This window comes from Cyprinodon tularosa, unplaced genomic scaffold, assembly GCF_016077235.1.
Source record: "Cyprinodon tularosa strain WSP-4 unplaced genomic scaffold, ASM1607723v1 ctg463, whole genome shotgun sequence".
Taxonomy (NCBI): Eukaryota; Metazoa; Chordata; class Actinopteri; order Cyprinodontiformes; family Cyprinodontidae; genus Cyprinodon; species Cyprinodon tularosa.
In genome coordinates this window covers 1,208,940-1,224,401 of record NW_024039189.1, presented here as the reverse complement: position 1 = coordinate 1,224,401, position 15,462 = coordinate 1,208,940, and the positions used below count along the sequence as shown (strand labels likewise).

Sequence of the window (15,462 nt, the reverse complement as noted above, 5' to 3'; positions counted from 1 at the left end):
CAGCTGGCCCTTAGGTCATTTGGTTGATTTGAATAATTTTGAATGGCTTTTATAGCACTGGAGAACTGAATGACACAAATTACAAGATGTTCATTTTATCTGGCTAAAGATATTTCAGTTTTGGTTAAAATAAATAAATAAATAATAAAAAATGGGTTATTCACAATAAAAGCGGGAGGAAAGTAAGAAAGACAGAAAGAAAAGGACAGATGAGAAGATGGAGTAAAGAGGGAAAGAAAATCAAAAAAAGCAGGGAGACACACAGGGCTCTACAGAGCAGCCTCATTGGCAACAGGAAGGCTTACTGGATTCCAGAAAGATGCTTATTCATTGTTAAACCTCTCATCTTAAGGCAGCATGTAGTATTTAGACATGCTGACTACTGAGTATTAGAAAACTATTGACATAAGGTTGGAGTATTTACATCGTAGAAACACAATGAGAGTGTGCTAATTAAAGTTCATATAATTATTAAAACGACTCCATATTTTTTTTGAAACAACATTAAAATAGCAAGCTAATATTTTACTGAGCTGTTTCGAGATGTTTTTTTTTTTTTCAATTCTGATGTAAACATACAAAGTACATAACATCGTCTCATTTCATAAATATTTATTAGTCACATGAGATGAGCCTCTTAAAGTACAAAAGAAGTGTACTGCAGATCATTGTATATCTGCCAACATTGTACCAACCTTTTAAACCCCCAAAAAGCCTGCTTTGCCAGCAGTTCTTTAAACTAGCATTGTGTCTGAATTTCATTGTATCCCTCAACACTCATCCTATCATAGTTTACATTTAGCATCTCTGCAGCTGAATGTCAAACCAGGCTTGATCATTCTGATGCTCATTATGCAGTTATCCATATTTTAAATATCAATACAGCTACAGATATAAGCACAGTATACAGCAATGTATCTCTTTGATTTAATCATGTTAGCTTGTACATCAACATGATTGAGAACAAAACGAAATTTCAATGAAACCTTTTGGTTTTGACAGATATTTTAATCCAGAGATCAGCTTTAAGACAGAATCCTTAAAACCGGCATCAGGTCATCAAATTAAAGACCTAGATTTTTAAAGCAGCTAAATACACAAGCTCCTTAAAGATCTTGTTAATCAATATAAATGAATAAACAATAATATAATAGATGGCTTCTTGTGGTTTGTTTAACAAGAGGCTTAAACAAATGTATTCTTAAACCAAATTGTAATAAAGCATTTAGATACAATTTGCCCCGATTTCATTAATTGGCTATCTGTTAGCTTAACTGAGTTTGTAGCCCCATCCTTGCAATTTTATGCCATCCTTTTTTGTATCTATATACATAATCATGCAGTAACTCAAAGAATTACAAAAAGATATTATAAATTCACTAGCCTGCAATGTGATTTCGTCTAAATATTGGTGTAATAGTAAACAAAAAAAATCACAGTGCAACAAGTTTTAGTTCTTCCTCAGTCAAAAATTTTCTTTTTAGCTATTTATATGTGTTTTTTTTTTTTTTTTTACTTTGGTCAGAGGTAAATAAAACTCCATTAATCAATCCTGGTGTTCTCTGACAAATATCAAGCTTCCATCACGATGTTAGGCTGTGAGCACAACCCCCATCTTTGGACGTCTGGCCCTCATACCATCCTCATGGAGTCAGTTTCCTTTTATGCTTACACATGCACATTTGTCGCCTGCTGGAAGTCATTTCGCAGGGCTCTGGTATTGCTCCTCCTGTTCCAACTTGCACAAAGGCAGAAATAGCGATCCTGTTGCTGGATTGTTGTCCTCCTACATCCGCCTCTATGTCTCCTGGTGTACTGGCCTGTCTCCTGGTAGAGCCTCCAGCCTCTACCACAATTGAAAAAGCACCTCTAACATTCAAAAGTGACGAAAACATCAAACAGAAAACACAGGTACTGTGAAATGGTTTGTTGTACCCACCTGCAGAACACCTCCTTTATCAAGGGTGTCTCGTTAATAGCCAATAATTTCCACCTGTTGTCTATTCTATTTGCTAAACAGCACGTTAAATTGATTGTCAATCAGTGCTGCTTTCTAAGTGGACAGTTTGATTTCACTGAAGTTTGATTTGATTGAATTTATATTGTGTTGTTTATGTGCTCTCTTTATTTTCTGAGCTGTGTATATTGTTTAAAAAAAAAAAAAACAGGTAATATTAAACCTATTTTTCCACTGACTGTGACTCTGATCCCAGCTTGAGGCAACTCTAAGAAATATGAAACATTTAAATCTTAACTTAAACTTGAACAACTGATCATTTTCATCGGGATAACAAAGTTACAGGTCCTTTTGGTAGATTAGATAAATATAAAAGATAATCATTTGCAATTACTGCTTGCTAAAGGGGGTATAAAATATTCTCATGGCTGGTAACATCAAAGTATTGTCAGAACCAAAATGAGACATTGAACCAATACAGATAGTGTAAAGGAAAACTGTTCAATTAAAACAGTGAAATTATCAACAATCAATAGTCTGATGAAGGCACAATAATAACTGCAGATGCTACTAGCTTCACCTAAAGCTTCTCTTGTTTTTCCACATCAAAAGAGTTCTAAGAATAATTTCTTTCTCTTCAGAATAATAAAATTTATTGTAATAAATAACAATTTAATAACTGCATTCTTTTTATCAAGAGCGCAAAGTAGAGGAAGACACCCTGGAGAACACAATACACTTCTATAAACATAGCATCAGTTAATCAATAAACATTCATCCAGTTTTATGCAGTCAATGAGAGGCAAGGCCTGCTTCACAAAACTTCTCTGTTCCAGACCAAAAGTCTTTGCCAATCAATGCAGCGCAAACCAAACCTGTAAGCTTTCTGTGTTTCTGAAAACATTTCTGTGCACATCAACGAATCCAAGCATATCCAGGGAAAGATTTGGTGTCTGTTGTTAAGCACGAAAAAGGACCACAGGAACTCTCCAACCCGTCAAAGAGACGTCTCAAAGATGACACTGATGTCCTTGGTGCAGCACGTGTCACTCTCCGCCTTTCTGTTGGTGTGAACCTAAAAGCGGATTAGGGGGGTAGTGTCACATCACAGAATGTTAAGCACACTTTCCAAATATGAGCTAAGATCAGTTAAGGTGTGATTTAAGACGGGATCCAGTCAGAGCACGGTGAAGGGATTTCTCGTCCACTGAAGCAGGCAAAAGTGGCTTATTTACCTTAAGAAGCAGGTGTGAAATTTACAGGAAAAAATGTTGAAGATAATCATGGGAATTATTTGTGGAAGGATTTTTGTCAATTTATTAGCTTTAAAACTTGCAGAGTTTGATTAAGGTGCAGTCAAAGACGCACTATCCTAAATTAAGTTTTAATAGCATTCAGATACAGTACATTTAACGCAAATTGGAACCATAGTAAGAGGTCTTGTGTGTGCAAAAGAGAAAATGAAAATCTATGGGGTGCATTTGCATTCAGCATACTCACTCTCACCCACCTAAATAAGACTGATTGCACCTCAATACCTATCCCTACTGAAACACCAGGAAAAACTTTTGTTTTAGTATCAATAGAGCTGTTCATTCATAGCCTCAGGTCAGGTAAACAACATAAAAAATATGAATTTTGAACTCAAAATATCTGTATGTGAGAGTGGCATAGTGGAGAAGTATGCATAAACCTGAAAACAACATTGCAGTTGTGCAACATGGTACGCTTCATGCTGTGGTAATGTTGATTGGGGAAGACCTGAGACTGGAGAGCAAATTCATTTTCTATGGACAAAATTGATACTAAATGTACAGCCAGAAATGATCAATGTATATCGCTCTATTTTCTTAACTCAGTCAAATCTAGATTTAAAATCCAAAAGAAAATATTGTATTGAGCTGTGGCAAAAAAAAAATAAAAAAATATAAAAGGCAAAAATATGTCTCTAGATGAGTAGCAGTGCTTGGGGAAAAAGGCAGTTCTACTAATTATTGACTCGTGGGTGGATACGAATATATGTCCCACTTTTCAGACTTTTGTTTGTAAATAATGTAGAAAACCATGTACAATTTTCACCACATTACCATTATATGTACTTTATTGCGTTGGAAAAGCATTCTAAGTGTAACTAGGCATGATGTTAAAGCATTTGCTGCCCCAAACAAATTTAGAAAAATTAAACCAAAGTGGACTGGCTTGAAAAAGTTCAGTCTAGGCAACAGGATGTGCAAGTTTTCTAGAAGTTTCATCTCTCATCCAAGAGGCTTCTTTAGTTCTAACTAGTGGTGGGGAGCACTGAGATTAATATACTGTAGATGTAACAAAGAAATAGGGGGGAGAAAAGATGGCTTTCATCCCTGCCACCAGATTGGCCAAGGAGTACGTTCTTCTTGACCAAGGAGGTCCTCCTTGGCCAAGAAGAAGCCCCTTGGATGAGAACGTCTTCCAGAAAACTTCACGTCCAGTTGCCTAGACTGGACTTTTTCAAGCTTGACAATGACCTGGATGACCGAGAATCTTCAGATACAGAAGTGGACACTTTCCAAAAGACACAGGAAGGCGTGAGGATGATTGGAGGGTAATAAGTGGGGGTGTGGTCATTACTATGGGAACCAACATTGCACAGATCTGACTAAATATCGTAAGTACCTAAAATACAACCCCATGCTGACAAATAGACATTGAAATGTTCAACTGAAAAACAATATTTATAAATGCTCAAAATGCTTACAGCTCCAACCTGATCGGCAACAATTCGACAAGTTTACACAAATGTCAAAGTTTGCCTAGTTAATTTATCAGGTTTATCTGCAAATAAGTTCCGTGTTGATTTGGGGTTTAATTAGTCTTCAAATATACAGGAGCCTCTTGTTTAGGAGGGAGAAAAAATGTAATCTTAAAGGGGTGTGAATATTTCTGAAGGTAACTGGATTAGCAATCTTTAGAAAATAACCCCTTTTTGCTTCTCTCGGGGCTTGAGGTGTACCGTCTGCTCTTGGATTTGTTTTCAATGTGAACAAAAGAGTCAGAGGCTGATATCAGATTATTGAATGTATTTAAACCTTGACTGACAACTATAGAAACCTGACACACAACTTGTAGACAATCTCAGTATTTAATAAGTGGTGCTAGACAGTTTTAGATGCTGACGCAATCTGATCTGAGGGGGAAAGCCAACAATGTTGAAAAGAAAAAACGTAAGGGTTGGAACAATGCCCCCCCAATCCGCCAGTGTGCAGGGTAAGACGATACCAAATAATGCCACAGTGTGCTGCGTCTTTGAAATCAGTATTTTACTCATTTCACTTCTCTGGCTGAGAAGATACAGCACCACTGATAAATTTGTGCGTGGGACAGAGAGAAAATGAAATGATGCTTACTTTTTTTTTCTCATTTCACAAAGACCTGTTTGAAGTTGCTATATGGTATCTGTGGTCCCAGACAGATGCACATAAAATGGAATTGAACAATGAATAGACAGCCCTTATCTGTTCAGTGTCTGAAGGGGAAATACATCACAAATGAATTTCACAGGAAAAGAAAAAAGTATATATATGGACATTCTCTATTACAGTAATCCCCATAGAAAGTTTATCCCGGATCGCGATGAAGTTAAACCCAATATTTCGGATACAGTGCAAAGAAAGCTGCTTTTCTAGACTCATCACATGAAACGATCTCAACATTATATTATGAGAAAAGAGATAATATGGAAAGTTTCTTTGATAAGATCGGCGGATCTGAATCTACAAAGAGCCAATTTCTCTTTTAAAATTAATGTTATGGTGTTGCAAGGCTGCAAGAAGACACTTTAAATTAAAATGGTAATCAAATTTCTTTGCTTTGTCAGGGTTATGGACATCTTTTGTTGCTGCTCGTATTATTTTGGAGTCTGGGGAGATTAGTGTGTGATGGCTGCTCGTTTATTTAGTGAGAGACCTGCACTTGGACAGAGATGGATACCTGTTTGGCTGTTTGCAGCAATGACGCAGCTTCGGCTTTGCCTGTCTGTTGGAGCATCTGGTAAAAGAGCCCATCCTGGTTCTGGAGCAGGATGTATGGCTCATCATAATCTTGGATCCTGCCAGCATCCAGAACCTGCAATCACACACACATCAGAATAATTGGTGTGTGGGGCAACACATGTATACTTTACCTTAGGGAAAACTGACATTTCAGCTGTTTCACTGGATGAGTTGAGCATGCAGACGATGCAAACTTGAATGGGAGAAACAGTGGTTCAGTGTGCAAAAGGAACCATCCATTTCAGGTGACTCAGTTGGCTTGCAAATACAGGCGCCTGTTTCTGCTTGATACGGCCCATAACAATGAGAGGAACCTGTTAGCAGAGCGAAAGTCTGCAGCGCTGACTCTGACAGACAGGAGATCACACATTTATCCATGTATTTATCCAGGCATTTGCAGAGGCCTAGAGGTGGTCCTCAGTCAAATCCAACAATCACACCCTCAAGGCACTGGAGAAAATTACCATCATTTCTGTGTCATGGCATGCTATGTAAACCACACAAAGAATAGTGCCAGTTCAAGCAGTTTAGAAAGGACTACAATTATAGCACAGACTAATTTAAACAAGCCCGATCCCCTTGCAGCACTAATAAACAGTTTGTCAACTGCGTTGGTAAGAAAGGGAGACTTCTGCAGCTGCTCTCATTATCAATTGTTGATGTGCAGAACCCTGGAACATGGAGTTTGCATCTTGAAGATTGTTTTTAATTTGTGAAAGTCGACTCACAGGGGGTCGCAGTTTAGTTCTTCTCAGCACACGGGAGCATTTAACACAAGCATAGGTGTGAAACAGTTCTCACTGCATGATATTTTGGCTTTCCTGATGAATCGTCTAAGTGGCCACACAACCGTCAGGTCGAGCCCCGTTCTCCGTAGAGGATTAAAAAACACCGCCACAAATGCCACTAATTGGCACCTCAACAGGCAGTAGCAAGAAAGAGCCAAAGATCGAGTGTTACAAGTGTGGATTAAATAAAAGTGGAAGCTGTGTAGGAGGAATCAAGCCAGCTGTTGTAAAATAAGCGAATTAGATTGGTATGTTGGATGATGTGGCTTTAGTAATACAGATAGAAGCATCGACATTGTCAGAGCCAAAGGTGTGCAAAAATAAAAAAAAATAAATAAAAGTTGCAATGTAAAGAACCTCTGCTGATGACAATTGGCTCAAATGTACATTCTGAACCAAGGAGGAACTTAATTTATTTCACATATTAAGGCAGTAGTAAGGTTAAGTGCGCTAGAAAGCATTCATGTCCAAATTCTACATTTTGTCACAGTATGACTACAAAGTTTAAAGTTGAAATATGTGATAGGCTGCATAGAGTAGTGCATAATTGTGAATTGGAAGTGAGACCTTTTTTTTTCTACTAAAATAAAACAGTGTAGCATGCATTTGTTTCAAACCTCCCTAAATCAGAATGCAGAAAAGGCTTACGCTTAGTGTTTTGTTTCGCCATAATCCCATTTGAATTTGGAGCTGGAATTTGGGCCCCTATAGTTTATATGCATCACAAGTGAACAAACTCCTTTTGAGGGCTCATGTCCTGTAACTTTTGTGTCTATACTCCAGCAGATCTGAATCACATAATCAAGTTACTAGCAAAAAGCTATAGGATTGCTTGCATGCTGAGGAGGTAATTTAGTAATCTTATTTAGGTGTGTTGGATCAACGACTGAAGTCAGATAACCTTGGTTCCATTTTACTGCTGGAAAATAAACCTTTGCCACATGAATCAAGACCTTCTGTCATTAGCAGAATTTCTTTCAAGGTTTCCTTTTATCTAGATAAATAAAATTACTTAGTTGTTTACCTCTTATAGATGTGAAACTCTTCAGATCAAGTTTCATGTATAGAGTTGGATTTCTGCCAGAGCATTTTGCAAGTTAGCAAAGAAGTTCTGCCTTAGTTTCTTATGAGCAGAGAACTTTCATTCATTTTGAAGTTTTTCCCTATATGGCTTGTGGCAAATCAGAATAAACCTTTTATCATTACAATTTTATTTTAACACAGCCTTTTCTCTTTTCATAAAGGCCAGATTTGTGGAGTGCATGACTAACAGTTGTTTGATTCACAGATTCTCCCACCTGTGGATCTTTGGAGTTCTTCCAGTAGTCAATGGGCAGGAGGTGGGATACAAAATCTACATTTTTGTCAGATGAAATATTTTCGCGATTTGAAACTTTTTTTTTTTTAAATGGCCTGTTTTGTGTTATTAATCTTAGAAGAACAAATATATAAATTTAAAACAGGAATTGGAGTCCTGGACAATGGAAATTTCCTGCGATTTTACTTACCAGTATTCTGTCACAGTCAATGATAGTGTTGAGCCTATGAGCAATAGTCAGGACTGTGCACTCTTGAAACTTATTCCGGATGGTCCGCTGGATCAGGCTGTCAGTTCTAAAGAAGAAGGGAACACAACACCTGAGAACACAAAAAACTTCTCAGCCTACAAAGCCTTGGGCAGGGATTTCACGCAAGCCAGAACAATGGCTCATCAGTTGCAAAATATGTGCAAGAAAAGTAGCAGAAACAAATGAAGACTGTCAGGCTTTTTAACTTGACAGAATTCACCTTTTTTATTTCAGTATGTGGGTTTTCTTACTGTCATCGCATCAAAGTGAAACAAAAAGTCTAATATTTAGACAAATTCAAATCTTACTAGCACTAATATTGAAATTAATTCTGAATTGAGGATGTATCTTTAATGTGATCTGATTTACATAAACGCTGTATCTAATTTCCCATAATTTCATTAAGGGTTTTACATTTCAAGGCAATGACAAACCAGGTCAACAGGCCATTATACATTTCTCATAAATCTTTACAAACCGCTTTGGCTGAAACTAAATAGAGTTAATAAGGTCTGGTGTCCTTGAAGTTAAGAGCATTAACTTTTAAAGACAAAACATTGAAACAGAGCACAATTCAGAAGTATTTTACAAGCAAGAGTAGTCAGTCCATTTTAAAAAGCTTCAGAAGTCAGTTTGAGTCATAAGGCCATTTAACATATAACTTTATAATTTACATCTATAAAATGTTAACTAAAAACTAATAAACTTAAAAATAAAAAAACATTTTTGATTATGGAGAACCAAGTTGGATTAATACCATTAAACAATTAAAAAGTTTTCTTGATGTTCAAAAAAAGGTTAAATACCTTGGTTAAGGTATTTATTAAATAGATAGTGAAGATGATGATAATATATAGACACTGTTGTAAGCTGCTCAGATATCATTGTTTGCAAGTTCAGCATTTGTTTAACCTTTTTCATTGAATTGAAATTGGTTTTCTTTAATGCACACAGCTTTATACTGATCAACTTTTCATCTCACAATAATGCATCATGAAGAGGTTGTATGTTGCAGACAATGGTTACAATGAGAATGTCAAGTGTTGTGGATGTTGTTGACGACCCAAACGCAGGGTAGTCAGAGGCAGAGATGAGTTCTTGCAGATTTAATTTAAAAACAAATGGCAACAGAAGCATACAGCCAAAAACAATAAGAAGGAAACCAAAAACCAAGAGAAGCCAGGGAGAAACACACATGAGGAGCAAGGTAATGAAGAGAATTCAGCACTGATGAACTGCAGAGGAGGAGTATATATAAGGGAGACAGAACCAAGAGAGGAATGATCAGTTAAGTGGGAGCAGGTGTGGTCAGAAGCAGCCAGAAAGGAGCTAAGGGGAAAGGAAAGAGGCACTAAGGGGCAACAAAGAGTAACCAGGTAAAACAGGGTTTTACTGTAACTAGAAAACAACTTAAATAAGGCTAAAGGGGAACAAAATCAATTACTATAAAAATTAGGAATAACTAAGGGGAAAACTAGAGGATAAGAGAAGGAACTGGAGATAACTGAAGCCATGGAACACAAAAAGGATAAGAGAAAGAATATCTAACTAAAACTAGAGCAAGGAATAAATAATAATGAAAATACTAAACAAAAATGAATAACAAGGTATAACTAAGAACTCAAAAATTATATAATATATATAAATGCTTATTTTTACACATCTAAAAGCACATTTGTTGACCTTTTTAGGCCTGTAGTTTCTTTAATTTAATTATTTAAGAAAAAGAGTCCTTATAAAATATATTAATATTCAGGGATAATATTGGATGGTTAATAAATGTAAATGTACAAACTTTACCTTAGTTTTATAATACCCACATTTTCTATAATTTTTTAACATTTAATGATAATTAACTTCCACCTTTTAATAGATTAAAAGCCTTAACTGGCATTATGGTATTGAAATTATTGTAGCTATAATCAGACTGATGCACAATCTACAGAGCTCTTTTTAAAATCCTGATTAACAACAAAAAAATTAAAAATAAACTCAACTGTAATGCTACACTAAAACCACATGGCATAGAAGCTACAGAAGCAATTGGTTTAGAAGAAAATTCAATGGTTGAAGGTCCTGCAGCGTGTTTCGAGCAGTGCTCTTGACGCATCTGAGCAGCTGAAGTAGCGCCTCATGAGCTTCTGAGCATCTGAGGTTCTTCACAAGCAGCAAAAGCTGGAGTTGGAAAAAAACGGAACTTTGCTGCTCGATGCGTCACATCAACCAATGAGATACTCCATTTACACTACCCTTAAAAAACCGATCCATGCTGAGACCGGTCTGAGCTCGGATCTGTTAACCAGGCCGAGCTTGGTTCTGACGACCGTTTACACATCATGCTATCTCGGTTTCAGGACTCATCGCCTCCTAGTGATGATCTACGGTATTACTGCCAGTATTGAAGGAGGAAATCAAGCAGTTGGTGGCAGTAATGCACCAAAAGTTGTTTGCCAACCGCCATGAAACACAAGAATGAGAAGACGAAGAAGGAGGGAATCAAGCAAATAAAAATGTTGAGTGGAGAGGATTTTGATTGTTGTTTATAGTTGTTCTTCTTCTTCTGTTTTGTGTTGGTTGGTTGATGCATTCTGCTCATGCTCTCTTGTTATCAGAGAACCGAGCCAGGGAAAAACCAAGCCGAGCCCACCTCTGGAACTGGTCTGTGTCTAGCTCAGTTCAGTTCGTTTGCTTTTCATTTACACACGATAAGTTATCTCAGTTACTGAGCTCGGACCGGTCTCGCCACGGTTTTTCAAGGGTAGTGTAAATGGGGTAAGAGAAGCTGGTCTGAGGCTGGCAGGGAGACAAAGTGTGGCTGATGCAGAGCGCTATGATCACTCCACTAAAAAAGTTTATTAATGCCTAAATTAAATTTACTTAAAATGTCGAAACCTGCCAGCAAAATATGTTCGCTTTATTTATCCTGATGCCTGCAGTTTGTCGCACGGATATGAAAATGGCCAACATCTCCCTCCAGCCGCCACGAATAGTAGCGGAAACCCCCCAGCTACTGCAGGGACCTTAATGTGTGCAAGCATAAAAAATGAATCCGCAGAAGATTTTAGGCTGCCAGAGGTGCGTCTGAGTTGAACGTAGCATAGGAGCACTCTTAGAAATGTTAAATAATTTGATTTGTCATTTATTATATATAAACCAGACCATAGATTGGTCATTGTCAGCAACTTAACAATAACCTAACAGAGCAAAGAAAAAAATCTTTTAAATCCTAAAATAGGTAGACATGGACTAATTATAGTAGGCATCCCCTGGCTACAATACATTTCAGATTTTTCTCTTTCAAAGGACTTAAAATTAAAAAAAAAAATGTGCTGAATGTCCTTGGATAAATGTAAATTATTAGGAGTCAATGGAAATTATGAGCAGTCAATGGTAAACGGCTATACTGGCAAATAATGTACGTCGTATTGTATATCGTTATGTTTCAGAAATTTTTTTTCATTATTATCAACCTGAAATGTCTTCTTTGTGTTAACTGACAACCCAGACAGGGAAAATACTGTCTTTATATATATATTTTTTAATGCTGTTTTCTAACCTCGGGTCCACATTTGCTGTAGCTTCATCAATAACGAGGATTCGGTTTTCCCTTAGGAGGGCCCTGGCCAGACACACCAACTGCCTCTGACCCATGCTGAAGTTGGAGCCTGACTCAGTCAGCACTGTTTCCAGCTTGTTGGGCAGCTCCTCCACCACCGCCTTCATCTGCACCTGCAGAGAGAGAGCACAGCCCCAACCCCTCATTACTTCTGCATAAAGGTGCCATGTGGAGATCTCTTTAAAGAGCCACCCAAAGACACCCATTAACCGGCTGGCACAATGCAGAGCCAGGTCCACTGATGACCTTGGCCAGTGCTCTCTTGTGGCCAGCCTTTAACTTTAATCCAGGCCACCAAACCCATTCAGAGGCAGGACCAGGAGCTGCAGCCCTTCACTGTGGGGGGAGCCTTCATCATGCTTGCCCTGACTGACCAAACACATCTTCCCTTGCACTTTCAATGGTTCCCCGTTACAAGCTGCACATTGAGCTGGGCCCCATGGCCCTAATGGGATTTCCCCCATGACTTGTGGCGAGCAGGGAGGCTGAATGGCAGCATTGTACATAGGGACAGAGGGATCCCCCCTGGGCTGGTGAGGGGGAATCATTCAGAGCCACGCTGGAGTACCTCTTGGAGTGCATTCCACAGGTCCTCATCTGTGTGCTGCTTGAAAGGGTCCAGATTCTTCCTCATGGTGCCCGTGAAGAGTACTGGGTCCTGTGGTTAGATGGATATAGAAAGAGAAGGCCATAGCCAGTTAAAATAATAAAGGTGGTGGGGGTTGTATAAAAGGGTTAAAAACAGGATTTATAGAAGACTGAGAGGCAATGTGTGAAGGGAGATGTTCACAAAGGACTTGCTTCGCTGCGGCGCTCTATTCAGTGCTGATCCTAACTATGCTGAAATATATTGACCTTCCTAGACAAAAATGACATCTTGTATACAGGGTTTGATAGAAAATCAAGGGTTTTATGTTGTTCATAAAATTATAACATGATTCTAGATGTAACAAGCTTCTCATAACATATTGTTCCTATGGTGGCAAGTCAAAAAACAAGGGAAATATAAATAAATAAATAAAAAAAATTGCACAAAAAACACAAGCAGATTTTTTTAAAGAAAACCTGACTACAACAATCAGCAAATTTACTTTAAAAGACGGCCAGGGAAGCATAAATCAACAACAATAATAATAATATGCTAAAGTAACAAACCTTTTTCTCAGATGTCCTCTTAAAATAAATTACAACATGCATCACAATAAGGTTTGTTTGTCTGATACAAAGTATGAAAGACTGAAAATAACTTTAAGAAGGTAATAGATGTTGACAGCACAACCTTTTACCTTTTAGATTTAATATATTTAAGGCTTTGATGTTGTTTTTCCATTAGCTGTAAATGAAAAATAATTTAAGGCTTTAAAATATCTGTGTATATTGCTCTACATGTTGAGTTTTACTTAGTAAATTGAGTTACTGATATAGTTTTATTTAAAAAAATTAAATTCATTTAATAAGTCTGTGTATAGTTCAATTTGATGTTGATAAAACTGTAAAATATTAACTTATATTTAAAAGGCTCCTTTTAAGATTACTTAAGGTTACCTTACAATAAAAAGTAAAAAGGTCAAATTAAAAAGAAAACCAAAAATAATAACAGTATAATGGGGCTAATCAAGACAAAAATGCTTTTCTGAACAGATGTGTTTTCAGAAATGGGAAATGGTTGTAAAGTTTCTGATGTCTTCTGAAGACCAGAGGCAGACCAGCTACGGCAAAGACCCCGTAGTGCTCAGACAGAATGGTTGCACAATGAGATTGAGAGAGGAGGCTGACCTGAGAGACCCGGAAGGAACGTTAATGAGAAGGATGTTGGACAGGTGCGAGGTGATAATTGGCCTAAAATGTATAAATGTATAAAGGAAGATTTTGAATTTGTATCTGATTGGAAGACAATGGGGCTAATGCAGTCTACTGTAGTAGAAATGTGATTGGCTGGTTGTATTGTTAAGATGGCATTGGCAAAAAAGTTCTGGATCAGTTTGGAGTTTATACATGCTTTAATGTGGAGCAGGGAGTTATGTGACAAGAATTAAGATCAGGATTGCGGTGGTGGCAAGGGTGATGGACGGATAGGGGTTGTTAGTATTTTGCAAGTAGAAGTTGGCAGACAGAGTGTATTGTTGATGTGCTTTTGGAAAGATAGAGTGCTGTCAAATAGCATGCTTTAGACAAAACAGGCTTAAACTGGAATGCAACCGGACTTCAGCTCAGTTTTTTTTCTGAAGAGGTTTTTTGTGCAGCCCAACAGAAATCACGAAGACTTCTGGAAAGTCTGGTTGCTTTTCAACTAAAGTTTTTTTATTGCTATGACCCAGATGACTGACACATGCAAAGGAAGTATTGCTTTTAATAATCTTCAAGGGTCTTTGGCCAACTTAACTTTGCAGTTCCATGAAAACATATATTGTATCATGTTTATTTTTGAAAAAGAAAACAAGTAACATTCTATGCTATGTTTTCATTTGGTGCTGTTCTACAGTTTCTTTTTATTTTGCAAGAACACGATTCAGTGGGAATAAATCACAATAAAACTAGCTTACATTTGCTAAAAACAAAAAATAAATAAACAAAATCAAAGGAATATTGTATAAGTTGAGTTTTTTTTTTTTTTCCTGGATAAAATATAAATTGATTATCTTTGAGTCCTTTTTACTGAGGATCAGCGGAAAATATTTCCTTTTTATTAAAGCTGCCAAGATTGTAAAGTTTGATAATCAATGGTATAAACTGTTGTAAATTATTTACTAAAATTATATATATATGGTAAAAGATATCAAAAAAAACTTCAGACTCATGTCTGTCTTTAGTTAACCTTCTTTGCACCTAAAATTGCAAATAGTTTTCTATTATACCTTTGTAGTTAAATAAATTGTATACAAATACATCATACTGAATACTAGTCCTATCACAGCAGCTTAATGTAAGGTGTTTGATCCTCTTTTTATATATTTAATTTGGATTGATTTATCATGCAACAATCACTGGTAGGATTATAGTGGATCTAATTAACATGCCTGAAAAAAGATGATAATGATATGTCAAACAAAGGTGATACAGAGCAGCAGGCATGTTAATCAAGATGCTATGTTTCCATCTTATCTTTCCCAGTGTCAAATGTTTTACTGCAGATATATATCTGACCTCAGTTCTAAACACAATGCATTTATTTTAAAACTGCAAGATTAGACCAGTAAGAAACATGAAGATAATAATCAGTCCAAAAAGTTACAGGTCTGGCATCATGGTTAGAGGCTACCTTACAAAATATACCGCAATAACTTTTTTGATACATTCTTCAACATTGTAACACTTTATTTTGATTTTATGAAATGTTAACCTAAGGCAGTCCATGGTTTTCAAGAGAAGGGGAATTTATTGAAAGTATTTTAAAGGTTTTTTGGTTTAAAATCTGTTAGTTTGTGTATTTGCTGTTCATGTCCCAAATGTTACACTTATAAGAACCCTGTTGTGCTCTATTTGCATCTGTTAGATTTTTGTTGTA

At 36.9% G+C, this 15,462-nt stretch overlaps 1 protein-coding gene across 2 annotated transcripts in view; it reads right to left on the bottom strand.

The window, feature by feature from the left end:
- LOC119793887 (multidrug resistance-associated protein 4-like) overlaps positions 1 to 15,462 on the bottom strand; it is a 107,818-nt gene that overhangs the window by 40,007 nt on the left and 52,349 nt on the right. Inside the window, exons 27-31 of one of the 2 annotated variants that reach the window (XM_038301174.1) lie at positions 12,526 to 12,615; positions 11,898 to 12,070; positions 8,282 to 8,387; positions 5,924 to 6,058; positions 598 to 3,032 (exon numbers count right to left, since the gene is read on the bottom strand). In XM_038301174.1, coding sequence (XP_038157102.1) covers positions 2,955 to 3,032; positions 5,924 to 6,058; positions 8,282 to 8,387; positions 11,898 to 12,070; positions 12,526 to 12,615 — 582 coding nt within the window. In that variant the 3' untranslated portion in view covers positions 598 to 2,954. Of the gene's footprint in view, positions 1 to 597; positions 3,033 to 5,923; positions 6,059 to 8,281; positions 8,388 to 11,897; positions 12,071 to 12,525; positions 12,616 to 15,462 lie in introns of those variants that run through there. The other variant, XM_038301173.1, reaches the window with a different exon arrangement.